Source organism: Lotus japonicus, chromosome 4 (genome assembly GCF_012489685.1).
Source record: "Lotus japonicus ecotype B-129 chromosome 4, LjGifu_v1.2".
In the NCBI taxonomy this organism is placed as follows: domain Eukaryota; kingdom Viridiplantae; phylum Streptophyta; class Magnoliopsida; order Fabales; family Fabaceae; genus Lotus; species Lotus japonicus.
In genome coordinates this window covers 69,225,992-69,252,841 of record NC_080044.1, presented here as the reverse complement: position 1 = coordinate 69,252,841, position 26,850 = coordinate 69,225,992, and the positions used below count along the sequence as shown (strand labels likewise).

Below are 26,850 nucleotides of genomic sequence, written 5' to 3'. Positions count from 1 at the left end.
AAGTAGACTATGATGATATTTTATGACTTTGATGTTGGTTGTGTGAGCCTAATACATATATTTTGAGGAGGAAAATATTAGAGGATGCTTATCGTTATTTTTAAACCATACGTTCAGGTTCTAATAAAAGGTATTAAGATGGGAAGAAATTTTATTAGTGGGAAATGATACATAAAGACATAGCAAATTTGTTTCTGAATGTTTAGGAAGGCTGAGCACAAAAGCCAGAAATGTTGGTTCAACATATTAAGATACCATTGAGGAAGTGTGAAAGTATTATTAGGAACTTGGTTAGAGATTTGCTTAGAAATTTAATGCGTTATGATTTTATATCGGCGATTATGGAACAATTGACTGAGTATGAACATTTCTTGCCTATTAAGAGTATTTATACTACGCCTCTGTATACTAAGGTTTACCTTGGATGAGATTGGTTGCATGGTGTAAGCGTGTCTATAATTTCATAATAAGGAGCTTAATTGGATGCACTATTTTAGAAAACTTTCATAGCCAGTAAGGGGTCTCATTTAAAATTGAGTACACCCTTCTATAATTTATTTGATGGCTAATTTAAGAGGATTTTTCAGATTTCGGAGGATGTGTTTCGTGCTTGTGTTTTTTAGACTTCAGAAGGAGTTGAGAGCAGAATTTGTCTTTAATGAAGTTCGTTTATAATAGCAGCCACTAGCCTAGCATTAAGATTGTACAATTCGAGGCCGTGTATGGTAGGAGGTGCAGATCACTAATATGTTAGTTTGAAGATGAGGAAGCTAAGCTTGTAGGTCCAAAACTTGTCGAACATGTAGTAGAGAAAGTTAAGCTGGTTCACGATTGTTTGATTGCCTCATAGTGGGAAAAAGGTCTTATGCTGATAGGAGACGACACCCTTTAAACTTCGCAATGAGTGACTATGTTTTTTTACGTGTTTTTCCAATGAAAGAAGTGTTACAGTTGGTAATAAAGAAAAAGCCTAGTCAAAGATTCATTGGACGGTTGAGGTTTTAGAGAGGGATGGCCCTATTGCTTATTGGTTGACACGTCTGCCAAATCTTTCTACGTCCATACAGTTTCGGGTTATATGCGTTGGAAATACCTTTATGATCCTTCTCTCGTTATTCGCAAATGAGGATGTGTTGCCAGGTGAACATTTATCTTAGATAGAGTTTACAGCATCAATAGTGGATAGAAAGGGTGAGATGCCTACGTTTAAAGGACATTGGTTTAATGAAAGTACCTTGGCGATGACCATTTGGTGAAGAGACGAACTCGGAACCGAGGCAGTCATGCACGAGAGTTAAATTCGAGGGCGAATTTTCTTAAGGGGGAAAGATTGAAACGATCCTTAAAAAAAAAAATCATAACAAACAATAATATACATATATGTTATGTATGATAATATTGTACTAACCTACCTAAAGGAAAATAAAACCCAGGGCCCCAGTTTTCTATTTCTAAAATTTAAAACCTATTAAAAACTAACCTGGCCCTTTTGGAGACCCACGATGCCCAGTAGCTATTCCTAAAAAGCCATCTTTCTTCTCTCGCGATATTTTCTTTCGCTCTGTGGCAAGGGTGCAGCGCTCTTTCATCACTTTCTTCTTCAATCTTTTGTCCTTCTTCACCATAAGAAAATTACACCAAATCACCCCATGAATTCATGCTATTGAAGGACAAAAATATCTTGCAAGTGGAAAGGTTGTTGGCATAGTTTTGGGGGATCGGATTTGTGCTAAGGAATGAGAGAGTACCCGCCCCTTCATGATTACTCAGTCGGGTTATTGAGGTATATCTATCACTTATAGATTTAAGAATGATATTATAGTATACGTTAGACTTGAGTATGATGATTTTAGGGTTTTGGGTACATGATTGGGGATTTCGTAATTGTTCACGGGTAGTATGACATAAGGTAATTAATGCTGAAGGTTTAAAGTTAAATTTTGGTGTTCAGATTTATCGGCTAGTGGTTCGTTCGGTTGGCGTGGAGCTGTTGAGAGCGATTCAGTTGATTCGTCTTGGTTGTGAGTGATTTTCCAATCACTGTGACTTACTTTTAATAATTATACAACTGATGATTTGATTATTTTAGCATATTGCATATTTATTTAAATTGGGGAAACATGCTTTACAATTCGTGAATTATCTGAAAGCTGGTTTTATGAAAATGATCTGAGTCTGATTCTGAACTGACATGAGAAAACAATTTATATTACTTTGATTTTGGAAATTATGTGAAACTGAGATTATGAACTTGGAAAGTTGATTTTGAGACTCTTGATGAGACTTGAACTGATTTGAGAAAACGGTTTTGGGGATCCTTGATAGAACCCCGTAGCCGTTAACGGAGGTAACGGCCTAGGTGCACCTAGTTAGATTGATTCCGGGAGGAGATGGCTATCCGTTAGATGGAGCCGCCAGTGCACGGAGAGGGCTATCAACGAGATGTAGCTTCCCCCGGTAATACGATTCGACATGTGATACGAGAGAGGAAAGGGCTATCCGTTAGATGGAGCCGCCCCTATCGGATAGGCCATCCCTTAGGAGGAGAGGGCTATCAACGAGATGGAGCCGCCTCACGGTTCTACATGTGTGACCCTATTAAATTATATTTCTGATTTTTATATGCTTTCACATGACTGGCATGAATTTTTTATTCAGTTTCATTGAAATGATTATTTATAAACTTTGGCAGTTTAATAATCTCTTATTTGAAATGATTCTTATTAATTTTATATATATTATACACTCTGAACTGATAGTGAAAAACTCGTGCTTCATTTGTTTCCCCTTTCCTGTTCATGGTGGTTGTTAAATCCTCACTAAGTCTTTGTGACTTACCCCATTCATTATTTCCATCCACAGATTTTCGGGCAACTGAGTAGCATACTGTTGTCAGATTCAGACCATTCGACAGGTTGTCATATTGGTGTCTTCTATTTGATTCTAGTGATCTGCAGCTATAGGGAGTCTTAGAAGGATTTAGATTTGAGATTGTTATTTTTTGTTTTATTGTAAAAGTTGAACATGAGTGCTTAAATTGGAAAATTCCTTTTAATGGAAGTATGAAAATGGGGATCATTATTTGACAGGTTTTGTCATTGGAGATATTAGTAATACAAATGAGATCTTGTATCTTTATTTTTATAAATATAGAGAAACATATGTAACTTTAGAGAATAGTTTGGAAAATGATTTTTTGTGAGAAACAGGCTTGCCAGACTAGGGTGTTGGTCTGTGCGCCGGTCACGACTTAGGATTTCGGGTCATGACAAAGTTGGTATCAGAGCTTTGGCTGTAGGTCCTATTAGCTGCAGACATGAGGTGGTAATAGAATCTTGCTAGTAAATTGTGAACCGCGGCACAACTTACTTCCAAGGTGCTATTAACTCCTCATGAGTGTTCTAAAGTTTTTTTTTTTCCTAAGTGTGATTTGAGTTCATTCCTCATTCACATAAATCTGAGTCATGTCTTATATTCTGTGAATATTCTTTGTTCAGTGAGGATGCCACCTAGTTAAGATTCTTAGTACCTGATGAGTCTGCTACCCATCATGCGAACCCTTCTTAAGGTGATCATGGTTGACATCATAGTGAGGATTCCTAGTACATGTTGGTCACTGATATAGCTAACGTTAAGATTCCTAAATCTTGGTGAGGAAACGTATGAACAATAGATTTCCCAACTGGTTTTATGGGATTAAAACATGAAGTGAAACAATGTATTGGTGTTTTATTGGGCAGCAATAACAAGAGAACCAACCTGAGACAACTTAGAAGCGTCAACCAAGGGATATACATAAGGGGTAAACTAAAGTAGGTGTCACTATAGAGATTAAGGCCACACTATGTGATTTAACTTTTCTGGTACTAGTGCAAGTGAGAATCCGCAAAGGTTATTGATGTTTTTGAGAGTCTATAGAAAGCACTTGGATGCTTGTGGATGAGGGTAGTAGACTTAACAGCATTGAGTTGGAGCGTGTAGCATATGATTGATTCGATGATTTAGGTGTACGAGAGCGGTGTAATCATCTCTAATAACTTGGGTGGCTTTTCCCCGAAATTCATGAATCATAATCTTCTTGAAAGTGTCATAGATGGTTTGACTCACGTGCTTGAGTTGTTGGAGTAGAATGAGTAGAGTACAATGGCACCAGAGAGTAGTTAAAGTAGATAATCTTAAAGCTTTGTGTGGAGTCATAGACTAGATTTAAGGGACCCTTACGATCCATTTTTCCTTAAATGCATTTTTGCATCAGATCTATACCTTGTTTTGCTTGTCAAAAGATTCATCATGCATATTTCTTTGGAGATAGTATGGTGTGATATTAGTGCAGTCAGACAAGTCATATTGTGGAAGATTGTCTTGTGGTGGTGGTGCAACTTCCTCTTGTCTTGGATACGCGTTAGTAGGGGCGTCTTTAGCATTTTCTCTGACCCTTACAACATTTGCGTAGCATTTGGTTTCAGGAATGGGTTGTGATGCAAAGGCTGCCTTGGACATTCATAATCTCCGGGAAGAGAATCCAGAGAAGTTTTATAATCGGGTTATTAATGTCTAATTGGAATTGGTATCAGAGCCAACCTCTCCCAGTACGGTGTGGTTCGAGGACGAACCAAGCGGAAGCTGGTGGGCCTGTGACACCCGGGGCTGATGAGGGCGGTGAGTGATCGCCGGTGCAGTGAGGCACGGACAAGGAGCGGCTCCTGGCAGGCTTCTAGGCGGAGGGTCACAGGAATGAACCGATCTCACACCCGAACAAGAGGTATTCCGAGACTGTGTAGGGATGGACTATACAGTTGAGGAGGGCATATATGATTTGATTGTACTACCCATAACAACAAGTTGCAACTTCTTTTCGGGAGCCCAACTGATAAGAACTCCATGGTTAAGTGTGCTTGCCTTGGAGCAATATCGTGATGGGTGACCTCCTGGGAAATTTTCCCGGGAAGTGCGCGAGTGAGGACAAAGCGCACTGAAAAGACTCGTGTTGTTACCGTGAGGCCAGTCGTCAGATCGGGATGTTACACTTTATCCAATTCCGTCATGAGCTCAACATGCAATATTGCTTAGTGGAACTCCTGCTTTATCCCGACCGATTGAACTGTACAAGCAGGTAACTTGGTTTTGTCTATTTTGGTCTAATACCTCATTAATGTTTGACCTTGTTGGCATCTACATTTTGATAATCTGTTTGAAATCGTGCTGCAGCTGGAAGCTTTGTATCCTGATGTATATAGGAATGTTCATGACTATGGCAACCGGTACTGCAAGGGTGTAAGTCCTCTCTTATTCGCTACATATAGGATTCATTTAAAGCCATTTTTCCTTTTGCTGTTGATGGATGAGTTATTCAACTAACCATTAACGCATTAATCTTCCAGGGAATTTTTGGAATTTATCAAGGTTCAAGTAACCATGAAGAATTGCACAATTTGTTGAAAGCAAGCATGATGATTCGCAGTCTTAAAAATCATGTTCGTACTGAACTTCCTGTAACGCGTAGGCAACAAGTATGTACATTTATCGCCATTTGTCTCTGCTATCTGTTAATATTCTGCCCACTTTTTCGGTTTATGTATGAAACTATGAATGCACAGAGCTTATTGATGGAAGTTTAGACTTGGCTTTGGCTATTTAGCATCAAAGCATGTGGTAATGCTAGATTTGTCATGATTCTTGCAGGCAGGTTGCAAGTTTCATATCTTTGCACATCATCAACCAATGGTTGAGGCTATACATGAGTTTCTTCCTGTAAGGCCAAAGAAAAGATCTGCCATTGCTAAACCTTTCTTTGATTTTTTAGTAGAAGAGGCTAATCTATGCTTTGATGGTTCTTTAACTTTCTAGTTCTTGTTTTCAGGTATCTTCAGTAAATATATACTACTTGCTAGCAAATGACACAGTTGATGACATCATATGGTAGGTTTTAGCAAATAACTCAGTCCTCTAAGGTTTGGTAATTGGTATTGACTTGGCATCTTTGATGCATTGATAATCTCATTATTTTCAATTCTTAGGGACGTAGTGCAAAGCAAACTGGAAAATTTGGGGCAGGTAAATCTGTTTTTTGGGATCATATTTACTGCAAAATGAAAGATGTTGTAAATTCAGTTTCCATATGGTAAATGTAGTGTTTTTTAAAAAAAATCATTTGTCTATTGTACTGTATGCATTTATAGCTTCTCAGATACTGATTTTTCTATGCGTTCGTCATCGGCATAATTTCAAGACATATATATTTGATGTATACTGTTAACCTTTGCTGAACCCTGCAGCTGCCAGACCGAATTGTCCCTGTAGCTGAGAGATTTGGCATGGTTGGCTTGGATTGGATAATGTAAGTATCCTCTATTTCTTGGATCATTTAATTGGGTACTGAAGGGAAATATTTTTGTGCTAAGTTTGTCATTTAAATACACTTTACAACAACCTTTTTCCTTCTCTATGTCAATTTTTGCTGATATGAACAATAACCATTGCAGTAAAAACTGACACAAATTCTCTCCTTTAATACAGATGACTGAGGAATTCAATGTTGCAGCTTACATCACAAATCAAGGTAAATTCTGCACTTGTGTATCTTTTGTTTAAAACAATAAGCATATATGATATATGTATTGGACTCTTAGTTGTGGCTTTTATAAGATTGTTTCTTATCTACAAAAAATGTTTTAGTTGCAGTCATTGATGATACAGGAGGGCATGAACGAAAAATTACAGAAGCATTTGAAGAAATCCGGTGAGATCATAGCACATATATATATATATATATATCCGTTTTTTCATAAATTCAATTCATAATCAGTTTCTGACAAAGTTCATCCTATCGAACTTGTAATATTTTTGTCGTGCTACATTAGGGAAGATTATTTTATTTTTTTGGTTCGTTACAGTTTTTTGTTTTTGCTTTATTTCCTTTTTATCAGGACTGACTTGTCTCCTGAAATATATCTCTACTCTAGGAAAATAGTTGCCAGCATGAGTACAAACTGTAAATAACTTGTTTACAATTTTAATGAGTAAATAATATTATGGATTTATTCTTTTAAATTTATCAGATTCAACTTTGAAAAAGTTCATGCTAATGATCTGACTTTGTGTTGTAGATGTGGGAAAACACAACTTGCTCATACACCCAGTCATACAATCTGCTGTGTTTCCACTCAGGTTTACTTCTATATCATGTTTCTTGCTGTTGGTCAGGAGCTAATGGCATACTAGGTGTTAGTTGTAACTTTGCTATTAATTAGTATCTGTCAATTGTCATTGAACCTGAAAGCTATCTACTGCATTAGAGGGAGTGAACAGACTGTTGAGTTTAGTTGAAATGGGAGTGTTTTTTTTTTTCTTTCTCTAAAGCACACTATCTATCATATTGTATGGATTCATAGCTCTGACACTGTTTTTTATGCGTACTTACATCGATATATTTGGTATATACTATTTGACCCTTGCTGTCTTCTGACTCCTCCAGCTGACAACTGATATGCAGGGAGGCCATGGGAAAGTTCCTTACATTCTCACCGAAGGATCTTTGTATGCTCTTTTCTCTTCTTATTAACTTTTAGGAACTTTTGGTTGTGATTGTGCTTTCACTTATTTTGTCTTTCAATGCAAATACCTGTAGCCAATCTCACTGAAGAGGAGAGCTTGCTGAGGTTTGTGAAATGAGAGGCCGGAACACCTCAGCAAAAATGAGAGCAAAAAAGCGAAAGAAAAGGCAGCAAAGACGAAAGACAAATAAAGTCCTTAACATAAAAGCCATAATTATCGGCATGGAGTATCCAGGGGGCATGAAGGGGGAAGGAAGGTTAACTAAAGTTGATAAGGAAATCCGTAGTGTGTATGGGATATTGAGGCGGAAATTTGAATTTCCAGCGGAGGAAATTCTGGCGCTATGTGATAAAGGTCACAGATATAGGAATGCAAGTTATGACAACATAACCAACTACGTTTCAGAAATGGTGGTGAACTCTCAAAGTGGTGACCGTTTATTTCTTTATGTGGCGGGTCACGGCGTACTTGTGGATGAAATTGCGCGTCCAGCCTCAGTTCTTAGTGCAGAAGGAGAACTCATAAGTGAGGATTTCTGGCGTGACATAAGGCTGAAGGTTCCGTCGGGTGTCACCCTGTACGCCTTCATGAATTGTTGCCATTCTGGCTCGTTTTTCAACAACGCATGTGAAGACTTCATTGACACCGGAGATGTTATCGCTTTTGCAGCATGCATGTGGAATGAAAAAATTGTGGATGGCTTATATTTTGACAAAGGCTTGAGGCCCGCCCTGTAGAAAGCAGAAGATGACAACATTGGTATTCTTCAGGACTTTATAGTGAAGACTATGCAGGAAGCAGAGGGAAAGACTCCTCAACTATACTGCCCAGGAAGGAGGATTTGCACATACCTTCTCAAGAAAGAGAGAGTCCTTGTTTAGTTTGGTGGTTGAAAGCTGTAGCACATTATTTTTTTTCTAATAGATGTAAATCTAGAAACCGTCTAGGTTGGGATCTAGTTCATTTGCCAAGATAAGTAATCTGTGAAGTGAATAGACACTTGATAATCACTATTTGTTTTTACTTGTGTTTCAATTTGTTCCTTTCAATTTGCCACAACTACTATCGTAAATCTATTCCTCTACTGTTTTCAATTCGTTCCTTTCAATTTGCCAATTGATTTCAAGAGAAAAATGGATTAATTCTAATTCTAAGATGTATATATTATAAATTTGTGATTAAGGTGCTTGTGACAGGTGTTTCAATTCGTTCCTAATAAGCATGATACTGCTTCCATCAGTACCTCTCAACATTGTCAATGACTTTTGTACATGGTTAGCAATTTCCTTCTCTCACGAAATGTATGTAGTTTATATTTCTACAATGGTTTCAGTTCCATGTTGATAGTGAAGATTTAAAATATTGTTTGGTTCATGGCTTGCTTGACAATACTGTGGTTATGTTATTATAATTTTCCTTGTTATGTGCAATTTCATGGTTTTTGCTGTTTATTAGAGGCACGTAGGAGTGTGGTTGCCAACCACCCAGATGCAGATGTAACTGTATTACTGTAAGCTCATACACTTCTTTGTTCACATTGTTTTTGAATATTATGGCCGAGAGCGCACTCCCACATATAAGATTAAAGAGGCACCTAGGAGAGTGATGGTATTGGTAGCTAACCACCCAGATGCAGATGTAATTGTAAGCTCATATACTTCTTTGTTCACATTGTTTTTGAATATTTCAAGTTTAGTTCAGTACTCTTTCTTTGTCACGTTAGTTCTTTTAGATTATTCAATAGTCCAAGGAGATATCCTGCTGTGGACAAATTGCAGTTCCGTTCCCTATATGTTTTGTACCTTCTATTGGCTTTCCACTATGTTATAATGCTATTAACATGATTGCTTCTGTGTGTGCTAACTTGGCTATTTCTGCTAGATGAATAATTAGATATCCTCTTTTAGTTTGGTATAATCTAGTAGTATTTTCTTGTGTACTCATATGTCACATTTTTCCGACCATTTCTATTTTGTTGCCTTTCCTCCTGGGAACTGTCCGTGATACATTATTTTAAAGAGAAGCTTGGAAAAAATTTATATTCTACTTAATTGAGCTGTGGATGATTTGATCTTGGATGTTTAATTGAGTTGCTTTTGTGACTTACATTGAGACCTAAAGTAGAGACTCAAAACTTTGAATAGTATGAGCTATTTTTAACAATTATGAAGAGGAATATTGTTTTCTAATTACTGATTTCTTCTGTGCCTTGATTGTTTAGATTTGTATGTTCTGGGATAGGTAGCTGCTTCGATTTCTTTCTCTATCGTAAAGGTCTTAAGCATTGGGCCATTTCACAACTTCAAGTAATTTATACAACTTCTGCCACTCTCATATATTCAATATTTTTAAAAGTCGTGTGTATTTTGTCTTGAGCAGTTATCAAATCAGTACATCAGTGGCAGAGAGAGGTAGCATCTAGAAATTTAAATATATATCTACTGTTTAGTAATATGTTTTTCAAATGAAACATAAAGACTGTGAGGAGGAATTTTATCTCAGTCTTTCTGCAAGGATAAATTTTGGTGCACAGATCGATGTCTCAATCAGGTATTAAGACCACTCTGTCCGTTGCTTCATAGTCTGCTTCATTGCAAATTAGTCTTCTAATGACTCTTAGCTTGAGTGTGAATAATGGAAGGACAGTGATGGTTCTGATTTTATACGTTCTGATTTGTACATGAAGATTTCATTGTTTGTCAAGTTGCTTTTTTGAGATACTTTGACATGTTCTAGTAATGATTTCCTTCATAGTTGCATTACTAGTAAAATTATGTTATGTTACCTTCTCAACATGAACCTTGTTGTGAGAAACCAGTTCAAAAAATACTCATTGACCTTGCTTCACGACGGAGAGAGCTCCCGACGCTTGCTTCTGCTTCACGACGGAGAGAGCTTCAAACAGTCATGGAAGTGCTCTATTTCCACCCATGCTTTGATCCCCAGCTCTTCTGGCTCCTATCGTTCAAGCCCGATCTCTCTCTTCAGGATTTCTCACTTTTCCAAATCTAGTTGGTGAGTGACAATTTCTTCAGGATCTCTCTGCTTTGAATTGAAGCTAATAATTGATCTTGTTCTTCATTGTTGTGGATCCATCTTCATCTTGTTCCAGAATTCAGATATATTACTTCTTCATTCATTGCTCTATTTCGGAAAATTTTCAGAACACTCTCTGCATCGGAACCCTCTCTGTAAACTCTTGCCTCTGGATCTGAAATTTCTAATGCATGTTGTGTCTCGTACTGAATTCTAATTTTTTATGGTCACTCTTAAGGTTCACAGAATTTCTAATGTCATAACAACATATTGTAACTAGTATATATATATATATATATATATATATATATATCATCCATGCCTTGTTTTGGTCTTTGATTAAATTCCCATGTTAACTACCTGGTTTTCAATCGTGGGATTTGGGAACATTCAATGAAACCATAATGCTTTTGGCTGCTTTCCAATTTGCACATTGTTTATGATAGAGCTGCAACAGTGCCATTTGCTTTATGGTATATGCAATTGCTACGGCTTTGAATGTTTGATTATGTGCTTGTGTTTCCAGTTCTTGTATCAACTTAGAAAGTGCTATGTTAACGGTAGCTGAACTTACAAACACAGTGTTTTACGATTTAAGTGTACAATTGTGGTACAATGGTTGCTCATTAAATATATGTTGAGATTTTTTGTTATATTAAGTAACAAATTAATATAAAAGGTTTACATTGGCTCCAACGCCAAACAAAACTTACACTAAGAGAGGAAGCAATGGTTTCAGGTTAAAGATAATAACAACCCAGCACAAGTTTCAATGGGCACAACCTAGTTTAAAATTGCTGCAATTATTGTTACCTGTGGTGTGTTGATATGCTAGCTAGACATGATTGGAAGCATTTCTAGGCAATAATGAATTTTAATATATGAAGTTGCTGGCTGGAATTGAAATGAATTTTAGTAGTTACTATGGTCATTTATATTGTTAACTTAAAACTCAAGTAGCCAACTCAAGATAATGTTCATATTCTGTGGTAATATATCAAAGTGTATTGATTCTGGTTATGAAAATTTCTGAAATTGAACTTGTGTTATATATTTGCTTTGCTTTTGTGTTGTGTTTTCTGTTGTTTGACCCTGCTACCAAATATGTAAGTATGTAACTACCTCTCTCTAGTAGTGCATAAAATCAAAATCCATTGTTGGCATTTATAATGTTATACTAACCTTTTTCCTGAAACCTTATGAATGAATTTCTCAAGTTCAATTTATCACCTTTCTCAGATTTCTTTCCTTTTCAATTTCTTATATTTGGTCTCTTCTTTTTGTTGATAAAATGTTAAAGTCACTTGCAGGGAGTCAAGAAGTTCCAAAGTGCAGGAAGCTCTAAAACCCACATCTATTTGACTCTGCTTTTTTTTCTTCTTCAATGCAAATCAGGACGCCAAACTTTCAACACTTTTGATAGGATATCAAGCACAGCACAGGTGAGTTATTAGGTTTAGATTTTATCAATCGTTGTTCATTGTTTGCTCAATCAGATTCGCATTTTGATATTAGGTTTAGATTTTAACAGCTTTCAGAGCCATCGGTAACAATCATTATTCTTTAATGACACCACTAGTATGTGTTTTCCATCCCATGAAAAATTTCATGCTTATTTGGGAGCAAGCTCGTCACTCATCAGCGAGTTTCTTATTTGTGATTGATTTCACTTTTTTTAGGTTCAAGAGACCACCTTCTGCTGACTATCACTGGAATTGGATGGAATGCAGACAAATTTATGCACGTTGCAGTGTACCACAGATACAGTATCTGCAAGGTATTTAATTAGAAGTTTCAATTCAAGAGTATTTAGTTTTTAGCTTTTACCCAAGTTGAATTTATCTGTATTTTGAGTGGCATTTTCATTAGGCCAGTTATTCTCAGTATTGTTACCACTCAGTGGCAATATCACATCAACCTTGAATGAAACATGTTTTCGCAATCAAATGCTTAGAGTTACAAGAGGCTTCTCAAGGGCTTGTAAAAATGGGTTATTCATAAATTTGTGTTTCGTTAAAAATGTCTTATATTTGGGAAACTAAGCTTGATTTACCATTAGGGTTCTCCACAACCAAGTCCACTTGACTTCTCGTAGCTTCCAACTTGTGTTGGGGATTTGGGTTTAACACCCCACCCATTAGGCTCCCCACCCCACTTTATTGAAAACGGGATTTAAATTTCCGTTTTTAATACAAATAAAACGGAACTTAAAAAACCGTTGTGTATTTTAGCATATGTGGCACATTTTCAACCATTCATTGTATAAAAAAAAAACGGAATATTAAATTCCGTTTTAAAAACGGAAATTTAAATCCCGTTTTCAATAAAAGTGGGGTGGGAAGCCTAATAGGTGGGGTGTTAAACCCAAATCCCCTTGTGTTGGGATAAAAGTGTATTATACAAATATAATAAATGAGGAAGTATCAATAAAAACTACTCATAATTCTATGTTAGATCTTTGGGTCTGTTTGGATTGGGGGAGGGGGAAGGAGTGGAGTGGAGTGGAATGGAAGGTGGGTTCCATTGTTTATTTTATTTAAAATAGGATGGAAGGGAGTGGTAAGTAATGGTCCAAGTTCCATCATGCTCTATTGGTTTCCTTCACATTTCTTTCCCCCAAAATTGGATGGAAAAGAATGGAGCATATTCATTAAATTTTAAAAATACTATTTTACCCCTGGTAACCTCCCTCCATAACTCCTCACCCTATTTTTCTGCCCCACATTATTAGACCATGGAATTGAAATGTATAATTTCCTGCTCATATTTAATTATCTCTGTCTCGACAGCCATTGAATGTAAACAAGAGTTTTCAAATGCCTTGTCCAACTTCTTGCAATGTGTGTTTATTTATTTATTTATTTATTTATTTTTGTTACAATGAGTGGGAGGCAAAGCTATTATACTTTGTTAAAGCAATGTGCATTGCAAGAATTCACAATCAATTGCTGTAAAAATTAGCATTCATATGTTATTTTCTTAATTAAAACTGATGTTGATTTTGTACGTACCTACATGAACAAGACGTCTGCATCCTTGAGTCATAATTAATTAAAATACAACCAACTATTAGTACAAGCCTCTGAATGATCTATATTCATTATATATCTTGAATTAAGCAAGCAGATTTGAAGTGCAAATCTGTAGGTTTAGAAATTTTTAATGACAGAATTTTGGATTTTAAAGAAAATTAATATTTAATAATAAGGTTAATATAAGAATTATAAAGTTATAACTCATTCTACTCTGTCCATTATCCAAACAGTGGAGTGACAACTTTATTCCGTTCCATCACAAAATACACAAACAGGGGAATGGGATCTTTACTCCATTTTGTTCCGTTCCATTCCGTTCCATTACATGTCATTCCGCTTCGCTCCATTATGTACCATCAATCCATACAAAGCCTTGTAAATTTCACCGGAGTCTGACTTTTTGTCTCAAGAGTCCCAATTTGGTTATCATAGCTGTCTTGCTAAGTGCTAAACTTGAATGTTCCAATACCATAAAAAAGTTTACTGTACTTTTGCCACAAATATGGTTTTAGTATGCTTGGTAGTCATGTAAGTAAAGACTCAATTAAGTTTTTTTCCCTAACCTTTGTCATAAATATTGTTTTTGTCCCTCGTCGGCGTAAATGTGGGAATTGGTCCCCAGTTTTTGGACAAATGAATGAGTTTAGTGACTTGGTCCCTCCGGCGGTTTGGGTCAACGCTAGAGCTCCAGGAACTGATGTGACCTTACCACGTCATTTAATGTGCCTTGATGGAATTTTTTTTTTCATTAAAAAATATTAGCATCATTAACCCTCACTAATTAACCTCATCTATCATAATATATTAATTTTAAAGTGCGAAATGTGGCATCTCCATATCAGCTTTTTACTTTTACTTTCATATACTTCTTCTACATCAACTTTTAATCCCATGTTGAATCCCAAACTATTTGTGTGCATCTACCTTTTCTATTGATCCTTTTATCTTCTCAAATTAAACTTCGTAACATACTCTTCACTAAACACAGATTTTCTATTGACCTTTTATCTTCTCAAACTCTGTAACATACTCTTCACTAAAAACTATAGTATATTGGCAACGCATTGTATATATTGCACTGTAAAGACTCAAATTAGTATCAGCCATATCTCAGGGTGCTTGATATCCGTTGTTCCCAATTAGAATGTTGCTCAAGCTCTTGCGGAAGACCTCTCCGGCGGTGATGTCCTTCTCTCCAACGGTTGGCTCCGAAAGCCCCTCAACGAGCTCCTCTGCTAAGAAGCCGAATAAAACCCTCCATCATGGTGGGTCGCGACCCTTTCCAGAAACCACTCCTCGATCGCCTCGTTAAATCCCTCGACATATGCAATGTCGTCGTCCTTGCGCTCAACTCCCTACGGAACCTACAATACCTCGCCGAGATCGCTGTCCCCACACATCCTGACTATGATGGCACAAGCCCTTCAATCTTGAAGCTTTGCTGGTTGGTGACAATGATTCCTGAGTGAGTGGTGTTTCCAGTGGCATGGTGAGCTTTGACCTTTCTAACGACGACATTCACTAAACTAATTTCGAGAAGTCTCATATGTAGCAGTTGAAAAAGCAATTAAGGCAAAATATTGCAATGCCATTTTGTTGAAGGTAAATTAACTTAAGAACCTCACATCCTTGATCAATAATATCAATTGGTCCCTGCACGTGATCTATTCTCATCCGTCTCCATTCAGTTTGTACAATTTTTTTTTTTTGGAAAAAGTTTAGCTAGACACATGATCTGATTACACCTATGGTTTTGTGTTTTCCATTCACCGGATAATACAGGAGAAACTTTTTAAATTAATAATGTCAGGACCGGAGAAATTTATTAATTTAGAGAGTTATTAATTTATCGATAAATTAATAATTAATAATTTAAAGAGTTTTTAAGTAATTATACTGTACATACCAAACAAAAAGGCAACTTTATGATATAATACAAAAAATACAACACTTGAGCTATTGGACGCAATAAGAAAAGTTAGAGATGAGCTCCAAATAGACTTGAACTTTAAAGGAAAACAAATAACTATTGAATCATATTTCATTAGAGTGTAATATTTTTTTTTTCAATTTCTATGAATTATTAATTTATGATTTTCTTAGGACCGAAAATAATAAAGGGATCTCCCGAAAAATTATTATCTTATTATTTTATCAAGTTTTTCAATTTTTTGCATTGACCCAAGTCGGAACCGAACAAATTTGTTATTTTAAAGAGTTTATTAATTTACCGAGTATTAATTTAAAGAGTTTCTACTGTATAGAACATCTAATGAAGCAAGTACATGAAGAGGTATTATTTTTTATGATGTATATTTCCTTATTCCTTCTTCTGTTACAGTTTTACAGTTTTACTACTAGAGTATTCACCTATATAGCCTGCTTAATGTCTGTTCATGTCACATGTCTTACTGAAGTGTTCATGTCACATGTTGTTTGATTGTCAACGATCAATTTTCAGGTCTTCATCTTCTAATTACGTTGGGGTGCCCACTAGGGTGAACCCTCCTCCTCCTCCTTCTTCTCCTTCTTCTCCTCCTCCTTCTTTCTTCCTTCTTTCTTCCTTCTTCTTCTTCCTTCTTCCTTCTTCCTTCTTCCTTTAAAAGGAAGGTTATTAGAATTTTACAGGATTTGAAGCCTATACTTTTGAAAGCCTTGCTGAATTTTACAGGGTGTGAATTTATGTATTTTTGCACCTGCATTTAGTGAGCTAAGGGAATGAAGGGATTTGCAGGGTGAAGGGACAGGTTTCGAATCATGGCGAATGAACTAATTTACTAACAATTAACAACTAACATTGGCGTATAAAAAAAAAATTAAGTGCAACATTTATTTTAAATTAAATTAAATTTATTATGTATTTTGAATTAATAAAAAGCATAGGAGGAGTGTGACTTTTCATTTGATCTCTTTAAATTATTCTTCTTCTACCTTCTCCAATTCTTCATCTACCTCTTGTATAATGATATATTTTGGATTTCTTTTCAGCATTGAGAAAATAAGGTCATTTGATAATGAAAAGTTAAAAGAATACTGTCTTTGTTTTGAACTTTCATTAAAACATAATGAAAACTCAGATATTGATAGACTGGATTTATCTACAGAAATAAACATCTTAAAAGAAATTATACATGTAGAAATGATACACCAATATGACATAATTATGTAAAAAGAATTGATTCTTCCCAAATGCATATATTTCTTATAGAATAATGTAAACGATTCATGTAAGTGAGTCTTTTCTCAGATTTGAACCTTTCAGAGTGTTATTTGCTATTCTATCCTTCACCGTTTTGCAACTTTGGTGCCGGTGGCAGCTTCTTCTGATCTGCTTTTGAGGTGTTGCGCGGTGGAGTTTTACTGAAAGTTCGATGCAGACAAGGTCAGTGGTCATGGTGCAAGCCTTCAGTGGTGTTTTGGTCTCTTTGGCTTAGGTCTCGGAGGTGCTTTTGGTCGATAGTTCGTGCGCTGTTGTATTTCTAGTGCCGAGATGTGGCTCCGTTTTTGTTGGGTTGTGTGACTTTTGTTACAAATTGGGTCCCCGACGGATGTCCGTCTCGTAGGTTTTTTATCTGAGTTTATTCTCATGATCACCGGGTAGCTGTTTATCTGTTTTGTAGCATTGGATACTTTTGTACTATCGACCTTTTATATATATATAACTTTTGTTTTAAAAAAAAAAAGTTTTGCTTTTGCGGAACGTAATTTTTTAAAATTAAAATTAATAAAGTCATATAAGATAAAAAAAATGTCACAACAAAGATTAAAAGGGTTGGTTTTATTATCTATTAATTTTTTAAAAGGGTTGGTTTTACCATGGAGAAAGTGAAGATCTAAAATTTGAGGCAACTCTGGCTGCTGAAGATAACACTAAGAGCGATAAAGGTGTTTATGTTGGCGTACAGGAGAAAGAAGATCATGAGGTTACTGAAGATGATGGGCTAGAAGATATTTGGAGGGAAATATCAATGGTAACAGAATGTTCTAAAGTATGATAAGTTTAACTTGGTTTTTTTTTTTTAACTTTTACTAAGCCAAATTTTCTGAATAACAAGCAGTGTTTACAGTATCACAAGGAATTAAAACCTCCTAGGACGTTCTCTGAGATGGCATGCTTTGGGGAGTAACCCGAATTTGCTTTAGAATCTCGAAATGGTGGGATTACTTATTACTATTAGCTGCTAATGGATGGGAGTATAAACTGATATAACATTGAGTTGTGGGCTGTTAAATTTTTAGACTCCGAATGATTGGCACCAAGAAGTTGATGTAGCAAATGAACCTTATAGACCAATTTCTTCTCCAAGAAGTTGATGTAGTAACTGACCCTTATAAAACTCATTAACTTCATGGGCTCACATAATGAAATTGTCACTACATATAGGTTAAATTTTAATTGTTGAGCAGTGTTATGGCATAAATTAATTGAGTGACAGAAATTGATTTAGCTTGCATATGAAACTGAACTGATATAAATATACGGCCACATGATTACAGTAAAAACATGTACGTCACACACTCTATAACTTGAAAATGTTATACATTGCTTTAATTGGACACCAAAGCCTCTCTTCATCATCCATCTACATATTTTTACAATATTTATTTGTAAGCTGGAAAGCGTGAGGGAAAACGCTTATCGAATGGGACCACCTTGGTCGTTTTCTCTTTGGTGTATCTGAAAGGAAGACAAGGGAAGGGATTCAGGTTTCATCCAACTGATGAAGAGCAAATGCGGATGAGAAGGAACAATGAGGCAGTATATAAGAGAAGGTGCCCCGTTTAAGATGGACTCTTGAGCTGCACTGTTGCTTTGTTCATGTCACAGTAAGTTCACTACTCCTGTCTCATTGATTTTCTCAATGTTTTTCTTGATATGTTTATTGTTGGTGTTATCTTTATTATTATGTTAGTAATTTCCAAGTATTCTTCGTGTCTTTCACCAAATGCAGTTTGAGCCATTAACCATGTTGTTTTCAGCCAAATACCAATACAATTTTGCCACGTTAATATTCTTAACTTTCGCTATTATTCTTAACTTTCGCCAGTTATTAGTTTCGTACTAAATAGCAACTCTCGTACTACCTAGTTCTTAGTTTCGTACTAAATAGCAACTCTCGTCGCGTACTGCCTAAGAGCAAGCGAGTAGTGAACTTGCTTTGGTAGTGAGTGGAGTGAAGAGAAATGGCTCCCAAAGGTTCATCATCTTTTTGTCTTTGTTATCCTTTTCAGCACTGTCCCTTCGGAGTCCTTCTGCATAAGAAGATGTTCAAAACACTGGCCTTGCCATGAACTTCTACAAGGAAACATGTCCTCAGACTCAAGACATCATCAAGGAACAAGTCAAGCTTCTCTACAAGCGCCACAAGAACACAGCTTTCACATCTTCCATAATTGTGCAGTTCATGTACGCACATAGTGAAAAAGAATTATACTTGCAGTAAATTGAAATAAAATAATGGAGCAACACAATAGGTGCAGATAACCAAAGTTTTATTTTCAAATTTCAATCTCACTTAAAGAAGACAATTATGTAAGGCATATTCTTCAGTTCTTTTACGGAAATGTTAACTTGATTTTGTTCCACGATTCTCAAACAAACATCATGAGTCAGAATTGCAGAAAATTCAAGTAATAAATACTATGTCAATAAGGACCTGGTGCATTATGTAATGCACATCCCATGTGAAAAGAATAGTAACTTTCTCCATGTGGTTGGCATCAATGACAACAAGAACAGCTCTAATCACAAAATACAATTAGATATTGGAATTGCTAACCTTCACTGGCTCGGCTTGGCTGCTACATTAGGATGGAGCACCTGCCCAATAAAGAGAATTGTTCCAGTAAAATCTTCTCTGATCAAGAAGAAGAAAGGGTGGTCAGCTACAAAGTCTATACCAGCCCGAACCGAAGGCCCAGATCTTGAAGCCAGAAGCATAGCAGTGGCCGCTGCAGCTGTAGTACCTTCTTCATCTACCTTAATGAAAGCTTTGTGAAATACGCTGTCTGCATATAAAAGTTCATCCAAAGGAGAGTTCACCTCCACCATTTTTGTAAAATCTGCATCAGTTGAAGAGAAAGGCGAAACCACTCCTAACTCCATCAGCACATGAGAAGCTTCAAGTTCAAAAGAAATATCGAATTTTGGAATCCTGAAGTGTCTTATTGCCGCTTTTCGCCGAGGAAACTTGCCTTTCAAGAAACCAGATTCTGAAGCCAACCTTTCAATTAAAGCTGGCAATCCATTTTTTGCATCCGGAAGGAAAATGTACATGGAGAATCGGCGTTTTTTATCTGTACCTTGTTTGCAAGAAAGACGGAGGACTTTGAAACCATCAAAAGTGCTAATGTACTTAAACCGCTCCTTCTCATTGCTTCTCATGAAGGGAACCCGGACTGAGGAGCCATCAAGGAGGCGAAACTTATCATATATAGTTCTTGAAGCATCAAACTTGTGTTTCCATGCCCCCTTGAAGTGCAATGCATTTGCAAAGATAAGCTTGGTTGAGGGGCCTGCTGTCCCGGGAGGAAGAAGCTCTTTAATGAGACCCCTAGTTTCTTTTTGAACCCACATATTCACATCATGACGCACTTGTTCACCCTTTAAAACCACATCAAAATTAAAAATGATATTTTGTTCATAAAAGATTTTAATAGAAAATGACAAAAAATGGAAAAGTGATAGTACCTGAGACTGAAAATCAACTGAATCGAGAGTGGCCTTGTAATGAGTAGCCACAAGTTGTTTAAAAGAATGGGTAAGGGAAAGCGAATTATCAACCCACAATCCATTGACAAAAGACAGACGATGTGCAGAAGAAACAACATCAGAGAGCACAACGGGGACAAGCTGAGAGAAGAAGGTGCTGAGATGGTGGACGGAATCAGCTCGGAGGAAGGAAAGAAGCTCGTTGAGTGCGCAGCCATCTGAACCAGCAGCCATGACGCTAAGAACAACATGGAGAGAGAAGGGCGAGAAGACGAGGTTCTGGTCCTGAAATTCTTGTTTTGAGAATAAATGGTTTGTGATGCTGAGGGCAACATCTGTTTGGCACCTCATTGATTTTGATTTTCGGAGGTCCATTTTTGCTCTAACTGCAGACTTTAAATTTTAATCAATCAATGTTTCAAAACCCTAAGCAATAATAATAAGTGAATGATTCAAAAAATTGCATTATCATCATCCCAAACTTGCAGAAATAGCAATTTCAAAACCCTAAACCCTAAGCAATAAGCAATAATCACTCAGAATTCTAAATGTTCCTGACAAAAAAGGCTATTTTTTTATAATCTAAACTCAGCAACCATCAACATCAACACTAACCGAACCAGTACTAAACAAATAAAAATATGTTGATTCAACATAGAAATTAAGGAGATGAGGCGGCCGGGTGAACCTGAACCTGTTGGTTTTCTTGGATTTTGAAGGAGATAGTTTTGTTGAAATCGCATGCTTTATTATATATAAAGAGAAAAAAATACATAATAGAAAAATAAACAAATCTAATGATCATTTTTTTTAAAGTAATTTTATTTGGTATAAACATCCAGTAGTACTCGATCACCCTTTAATTTTAATTTGAAAGCAATATCTTTAAAGGAAAACTAAATCTTCAAACAAACCAAAATATCATCTTAATTTAAGGCAATTTTTTTAGTACCCTTCAAAATATATATTCTTTTTAATGACGTTTTCTTCAAAATAAACTTTTTAAAAATTACAAATTAATCATTCTTATGATAAAAAATAAACTAAAAGATACTGTACCAAAAAAGAAAAGTAATTAGATTTTATTATGTTATTTAAAAAAAAAAGATTTGATTTTGTTTTAAAAGTAAAAGTGATTAAAATAAGATTTGTTTCTGTTGGGGTATCAGCGCAATGCGGAAGCAAAGGATCGAGATAATTTGAGAATAAAGAGAAGTGAAAATAAAGTGGCAAGAAAATGACACACAAGATTTTACGTGGAAAAATTCCTCTCAATGTGAGAGGTAAAAAAACCACGGGCAAAGAGCAAAGTTCCACTATGAAATTGGGGAGAGTACAAGAAATCCTCTTATAGAAATGAGGACAAAGAGAAATATTTTTCTCACACAAAGTAACTCTCTCAAATGGAACAAAAGAATTCTCACCAAATTAAAGACTCACTCAAAAAGTACTCACTCACAACTAATACTTAGTCTAATGAATGAATACAAAGCCTTTGTGTAATTGTGTGTGTTGCTCACTTGTTTTTTATCTCCATGTACCAAGCTGCCCATATATATAGGCATGAATCACAGAAGTTGGTGAGGCTTGGTTGGTGAGGCTTGGTTGGTGGAGTCTTAGTTGGTGAGGCTTGGTTGGTGAGGCTTGGTTGGTGGAGTCTTAGTTGGTGAGGCTTGGTTGGTGAGGCTTGGTTGGTGGAGTCTTGGTTGGTGGTGGAACCAAACTCAAACAAGTAGTAGGTGAATGAATTTGGTAGATGAGAGCCACATGCAATCTAACAATTTCTTAATTGCACTTTTAGCCCCCAAATTTGTCCTTCCTGTGAAAATTGTCTCCCAACTATCGCATGAAGACAACGGTGGGGTGTAAACTTCCAACGGTTTTTTGCTAATTTCATAGTTGGGGGACGATTTTTGCAGGAAGGGCAAAGATGGGGACCAAAAGTGCAACTAAGCCTAATTTGAATTTTATTTATTTAATTTTTAAAATTAGGTATAGGTGTTATGAAGTACCACCAAAGCATGCACGGTTTGCTGCCATGGTTGACAGGGTTTTTCCTCCCATAAAGACTGACTCGAACAGAACAATGGAGCTCCAAGAAAAATCATTCAGGCACCAAGCAGATGATGTTGCTCTCAGCATCACCAAACAATTATTCGCAAAACATGACAAGAACATGGTCTTTTCACCCTTGTCTCTACTTGCTGTTCTTAGCATCATAGCCTCTGGTTCAGCAGGTCGCACACTCGACCAACTTCTTTCCTTCCTCCGATTTGACTCCGTCGACCATCTCACAACCTTCTTCTCTCAGGTCGTCTCCGCTGTCTTCTCCGACGACAGTCATCTGTCTTTTGCCAATGGAACGTGGGTTGATAAATCGGTTTCCCTTTCCCATTCTTTCAAACAACTTGTGGCAACTCATTACAAGGCCGCTCTGGCTTCAACGGATTTTCGCAAGGGTGATCAAGTGTGCCGTGAAGTGAATTCGTGGGTTGAAAAAGAGACTAAAGGCCTTATAAAAAACCTTCTTCCTCCCGGTGCAGTGGACAAAACAACCGGGCTTATCTTTGCAAATGCACTGCACTTCAAAGGTGTGTGGAAACACAAATTTGATGTTTCAATAACACGCGAAGATGATTTTCACCTCCTTAATGGTACCTCAGTTAAGGTTCCCTACATGAGAAGCAACGGAAACAAACAGATTAGGTTTATTAGCACTTTTGGTGGTTTCAAAGTCCTCCGTCTTTTCTATGAACAAGGTAGAGATGACAAACGCCAAATCTCTATGTACATTTTTCTTCCAAATGAAAAAGATGGATTGCCTGCATTAATTGACAAGTTGGCTTCACAACCTGGATTCTTGAAACACAACCTTCTTCTTCTTGATGAGCGAAAAGTGCAAGCACGTAGACTAAAGATTCCAAAATTTAAGATTTCTTTTGAATTTGAAGCTTCTCAGGTGCTGAAAGAGTTGGGAGTGGTTTTGCCTTTTTCTCAACGGGCAGGTTTTACCAAAATGGTGGAGGTGAACTCTCCTTCGGTGGGAAGCATATTTCACAAAGCTTCCATTGAGGTAAATGAAGAGGAAACTGTAGCTGTAGCGGCCACCGCTGCTCGTATGGTTTTGGGAGGAGCAGGACTTTGTCCTCATATAGATTTTGTAGCGGACCACCCTTTCCTCTTCTTGGTCCGAGAAGATATCACCGGAACAATCCTCTTTGTTGGGCAGGTGCTCAATCCTCTTGATGGAGCAGGCACGCCGGTGAAGGTTAGCAATCTCAACATCCATTGTTCATGATTTTCTTTATTATGCTTAATGGAATAGTTTAAAAGGACTAATGATAATAGTGTCTGTCAGTTTGTTCTTTTAAAGCTATTTGGTTGAACCAATGTTGTTTAGCAGTAGCTCTGTAATGTTTTGGTCATTACTACAATTTTCTTTTATATTGTGAGTGTTACTCTTACACAAATAGAATTTTCTCAACTGTCATAAATTAAATTGAAACAAAAATCTTTTTGGACTAAACATGTTCTGTTTTCTATTTCTTATTTTACTTTTAATTACATAAGGCTAAGCATGATGATGGAAAAGTTTTTGGTTTTGCATCTCAAGCAAACCGTGAATGCCAATCATGGAAGGTTTTACTGTATTTTGTATGATAAAGTTACAGAACCTGTTTGAAACTTCTTTTCTTGATGATGTTACAACGTTTTCATTCCTATCGTGATGGGGCTTGGCTTCTACTCTGTGCCATGTTCCATGTCCTTTTCCCTTTTTATTTTCATTACTCATACTTAGATCTTTTTAGAATTATGTGCATCAACATTACTTAGTACCAATGTAAAAGAGAGAGAACAAGAGAGGAGAGTTTAGATCTTAGTTCGTCAGAATTTTTGTAATTATTAGTAGATAGCACACTTTAAAGTGTAAATGGATTTTGGACATCCAAGAAGCTTAGTTATATTTCATGTTTAACATCATATTTAGTTGTGCTGATGCATTATTGTATCGTCAATATACTGCGAGTGCCATGTATATATATTTCCATTTTGTTATGTTTTAAGCATTTGAGGAACTCTTACACCTAAAATGTCATGTTTTAGGAGGATTTGGGAAAAAGAAAGCGGTTTCAAGGCAATGCTAAGAAGCTGAAGAAAATGTCTAGTGATTTTGAATCAAAGAAGACTGGGAAGGAGAAAGATGAAGATGAAAGTGCTGGCCATGAGGATGATAAGCCTGTGGTTCCACCAAAGAGAAAGAGATCAAGTAAAGTGAAGGGTGAAGAGGAGGATGATTTGTTTTTAAGAAAGCCGGGTAACGATTGGAGAAAGCTATGTTTGGCAAGGTTTTTTAGCTAGCTTAAAGCTTATTTAATATTGGTGGGATGAATGAAACCTGTGATAGAACAAATATTGCGTTCTGAAAATTTAATTTTATATTTGAAGTAGTTTGTAGGTTCGTTTGTGAATGTTGGTGAATTTCCCCATTGTTAGGAGCTACTTATTTATTACTCTATTTGTTTTGTCATTTTAAGGTTTTGGTACTTTACATTAAGAAATAGTATTGCTGTTCTTGTTTTTATTAAAATTATTAGTAGTAACCAACTTCCTAATATACCTGAAATTCCTTGATGGTCTCAACTCAATGTACCAGAAGTTAACCCAAAGCTCCTATCTCTCCTTCTCAGACAAGTTCCTTGTGCTGTCCAGCAACATGGAAGCATCAAACTCTACCCAATCAGGGGAAAAACAAGCTTTAGAAGCTATTAAGATAAAAGGCAGAACCTTGCAAACAAAGAAGCAAAAACTAAGGAAAAAAGCATGTGTACTTGAACAGCACAATCATGGAAGATGAGAAAGCTGTGTTCTTGTGGCGCTTGTAAAGAAGCTTGACTTGTTCCTTGATGATTTCTTGAGTCTGAGGACATGTTTCCTTATAGAAGTTCATGACAAGGCCAGTGTTTTGAACATCATGTGCAGAAGGACTCAGAAGGGACAGTGCTGAAAAGGATAATAAAGACAAAAAGATGATGAAACCTTTGGGAGCCATTTCTCTTCACTCCACTCACTACCAAAACAAGTTCACTACTCGCTTGCTCTCAGTACTTAAATTAAATACCAAAATGTGATGAGTTTTATTTTCTAGGGTTAATTGGGTTTTTGGTCCTTATACTTTTACATAAATATGACTTTAGTCCCTCGCCGGCGTAAAGGTTGGGATGGGTCCCTCATTTTTTGCAAAATGTTTGGTTTTAGTCCATCCGACCGTTTTGGTCAACGCCGGAGCTCCGCCAGCTGATGTGGCCTTGCCACGTCATTTAATGAGTTATACCAAAGAAAAATATTTAAAGGGGCCTAAACCAAAACACCCTAATTTTAGAGGAACCAAAAACATATGTAAGCCTTAAAACAATTGTTAAGATGTATTTACTCAACAAAAAAAAAATTAGTTTAGACAACATTTAGATTTACAATTTTATCAAACAAAAGTCACCCGTGCAGGGCACGGGCAATTCCATTAGTTAATAATTAAATTAAGGTCAAGCCACCAACAGGTCTCAGCGCACTTGAGTAGATAGTACTTAAATATGCAGTTGAGACTTGAGAGTTTCATCCCTATAGGGTTTGTATTAGGGGTGGAAAAGTGAGCTTGGCTCGCTGGGCCAGCCCGTTTGGCCCACCTTTTTTGATTGGTTAGGTTGAGATTTTGAACCTAAATTTTAAAAGTGGTCCAACCCAACCTAACCTGTATTTTGACGGGCTACTAATAGGTTAGTTGGGTCAGCCTGCCAACCCATATTTCACTCTTATTTATAGGTTATGTTATGTCTAAACCTTTCATAATGGCTTGATATTATTGTTTAAAACATGATTTAGAACCAAGTTATCTATGATCCATCTTATACATTACCAGAGGGAACAAAGAGGCACGTTCTAGAAAGATTAGTTGGGCAGATTTGAATGAGTAGCCAGCTTGCAAGTATTATTTTGCAGTTGGGTGTCTCAATATCTTCAAAGGAGAATTATTCACCGGTGTTGTTCTCCGTTCCTTAGCAGTATCTGTTGATGGACTTGGACCACGTGATCTAAATGATGGTGGTATTCTTGACACTATTTTCTAGCTGATTTTAATGGTAGTGATGTTTTTGAAAATTAATGTACAGTATTCATTTGGAATTTTGCTTAAATCTAAATGGGCAGGATTTCCGTATAGCAACATGAACTTCTCAATTAAGTCCATGGAAGTTTTTCTCATAACATATATATATTTTTTTATTTAGTTCTTTTGAAGTGGGAGATCTACACTGTCTTTGTATAGTCTTTTGTATCTTACTATCATTTAACATGTCTTGGTTAGCAGCAGATAGTGTTTCTCATTTCTTGAATAAAAATTCTAGATTATTTCAATCTATTATTAACCTGTAGGCTTAACACGAAGGAGAGGTGGAAGTGGAAATCTATGACACGAAAGAGAAGTGAGAGAGGAAATCCATCATGATATGACAGTGAAAA

The 26,850-nt window shown here is 36.5% G+C and overlaps 3 protein-coding genes, 1 long non-coding RNA gene and 1 pseudogene across 7 annotated transcripts; 3 read left to right on the top strand and 2 right to left on the bottom strand.

Moving 5' to 3' along the window:
• The first annotated feature begins 1,481 nt into the window (after positions 1-1,481).
• On the top strand, positions 1,482-5,452 carry LOC130713571 (uncharacterized). 2 transcript variants are annotated; one of them, XR_009010931.1, is made up of 5 exons: positions 1,483-1,783; positions 1,952-2,021; positions 2,863-5,113; positions 5,209-5,274; positions 5,382-5,452. It is a non-coding gene; the product is annotated as an uncharacterized LOC130713571 (long non-coding RNA). The 2 variants fall into 2 exon arrangements; XR_009010930.1 differs by having other exon boundaries at positions 1,482-1,783; positions 1,952-5,113.
• A 747-nt stretch (positions 5,453-6,199) lies between these two features.
• On the bottom strand, positions 6,200-6,749 carry LOC130713248 (uncharacterized; annotated as a pseudogene).
• Positions 6,750-7,694: 945 nt separating this feature from the next.
• On the top strand, positions 7,695-8,291 carry LOC130713247 (metacaspase-7-like). Its single transcript, XM_057563033.1, has one exon. The coding sequence runs from the start codon at positions 7,695-7,697 to the stop codon at positions 8,289-8,291; it is 597 nt and encodes a 198-aa protein (XP_057419016.1).
• Positions 8,292-18,068: 9,777 nt separating this feature from the next.
• LOC130713568 (serpin-ZX-like) lies at positions 18,069-21,872 on the bottom strand. Of its 3 annotated transcripts, none has more exons than XM_057563339.1 (3): positions 20,317-21,872; positions 19,406-20,229; positions 18,069-18,303 (listed from the first exon to the last, which is right to left on the bottom strand). In XM_057563339.1, exons 1-2 carry the CDS (start codon positions 20,710-20,712, stop codon positions 19,408-19,410), a joined length of 1,218 nt encoding a protein of 405 aa, XP_057419322.1. In that variant the 5' UTR covers positions 20,713-21,872; the 3' UTR covers positions 18,069-18,303; positions 19,406-19,407. The 3 variants fall into 3 exon arrangements, with proteins under 3 accessions (XP_057419322.1, XP_057419324.1, XP_057419323.1); XM_057563341.1 differs by lacking the exon at positions 18,069-18,303 and adding an exon at positions 18,561-19,010; XM_057563340.1 differs by lacking the exon at positions 18,069-18,303 and adding an exon at positions 18,561-18,978.
• Positions 21,873-22,357: 485 nt separating this feature from the next.
• Positions 22,358-24,892, top strand: LOC130713566 (serpin-ZX-like). Its single transcript, XM_057563336.1, has 2 exons — positions 22,358-23,605; positions 24,442-24,892. Exons 1-2 carry the CDS (start codon positions 22,376-22,378, stop codon positions 24,694-24,696), a joined length of 1,485 nt encoding a protein of 494 aa, XP_057419319.1. The 5' UTR covers positions 22,358-22,375; the 3' UTR covers positions 24,697-24,892.
• Positions 24,893-26,850: the final 1,958 nt, after the last annotated feature.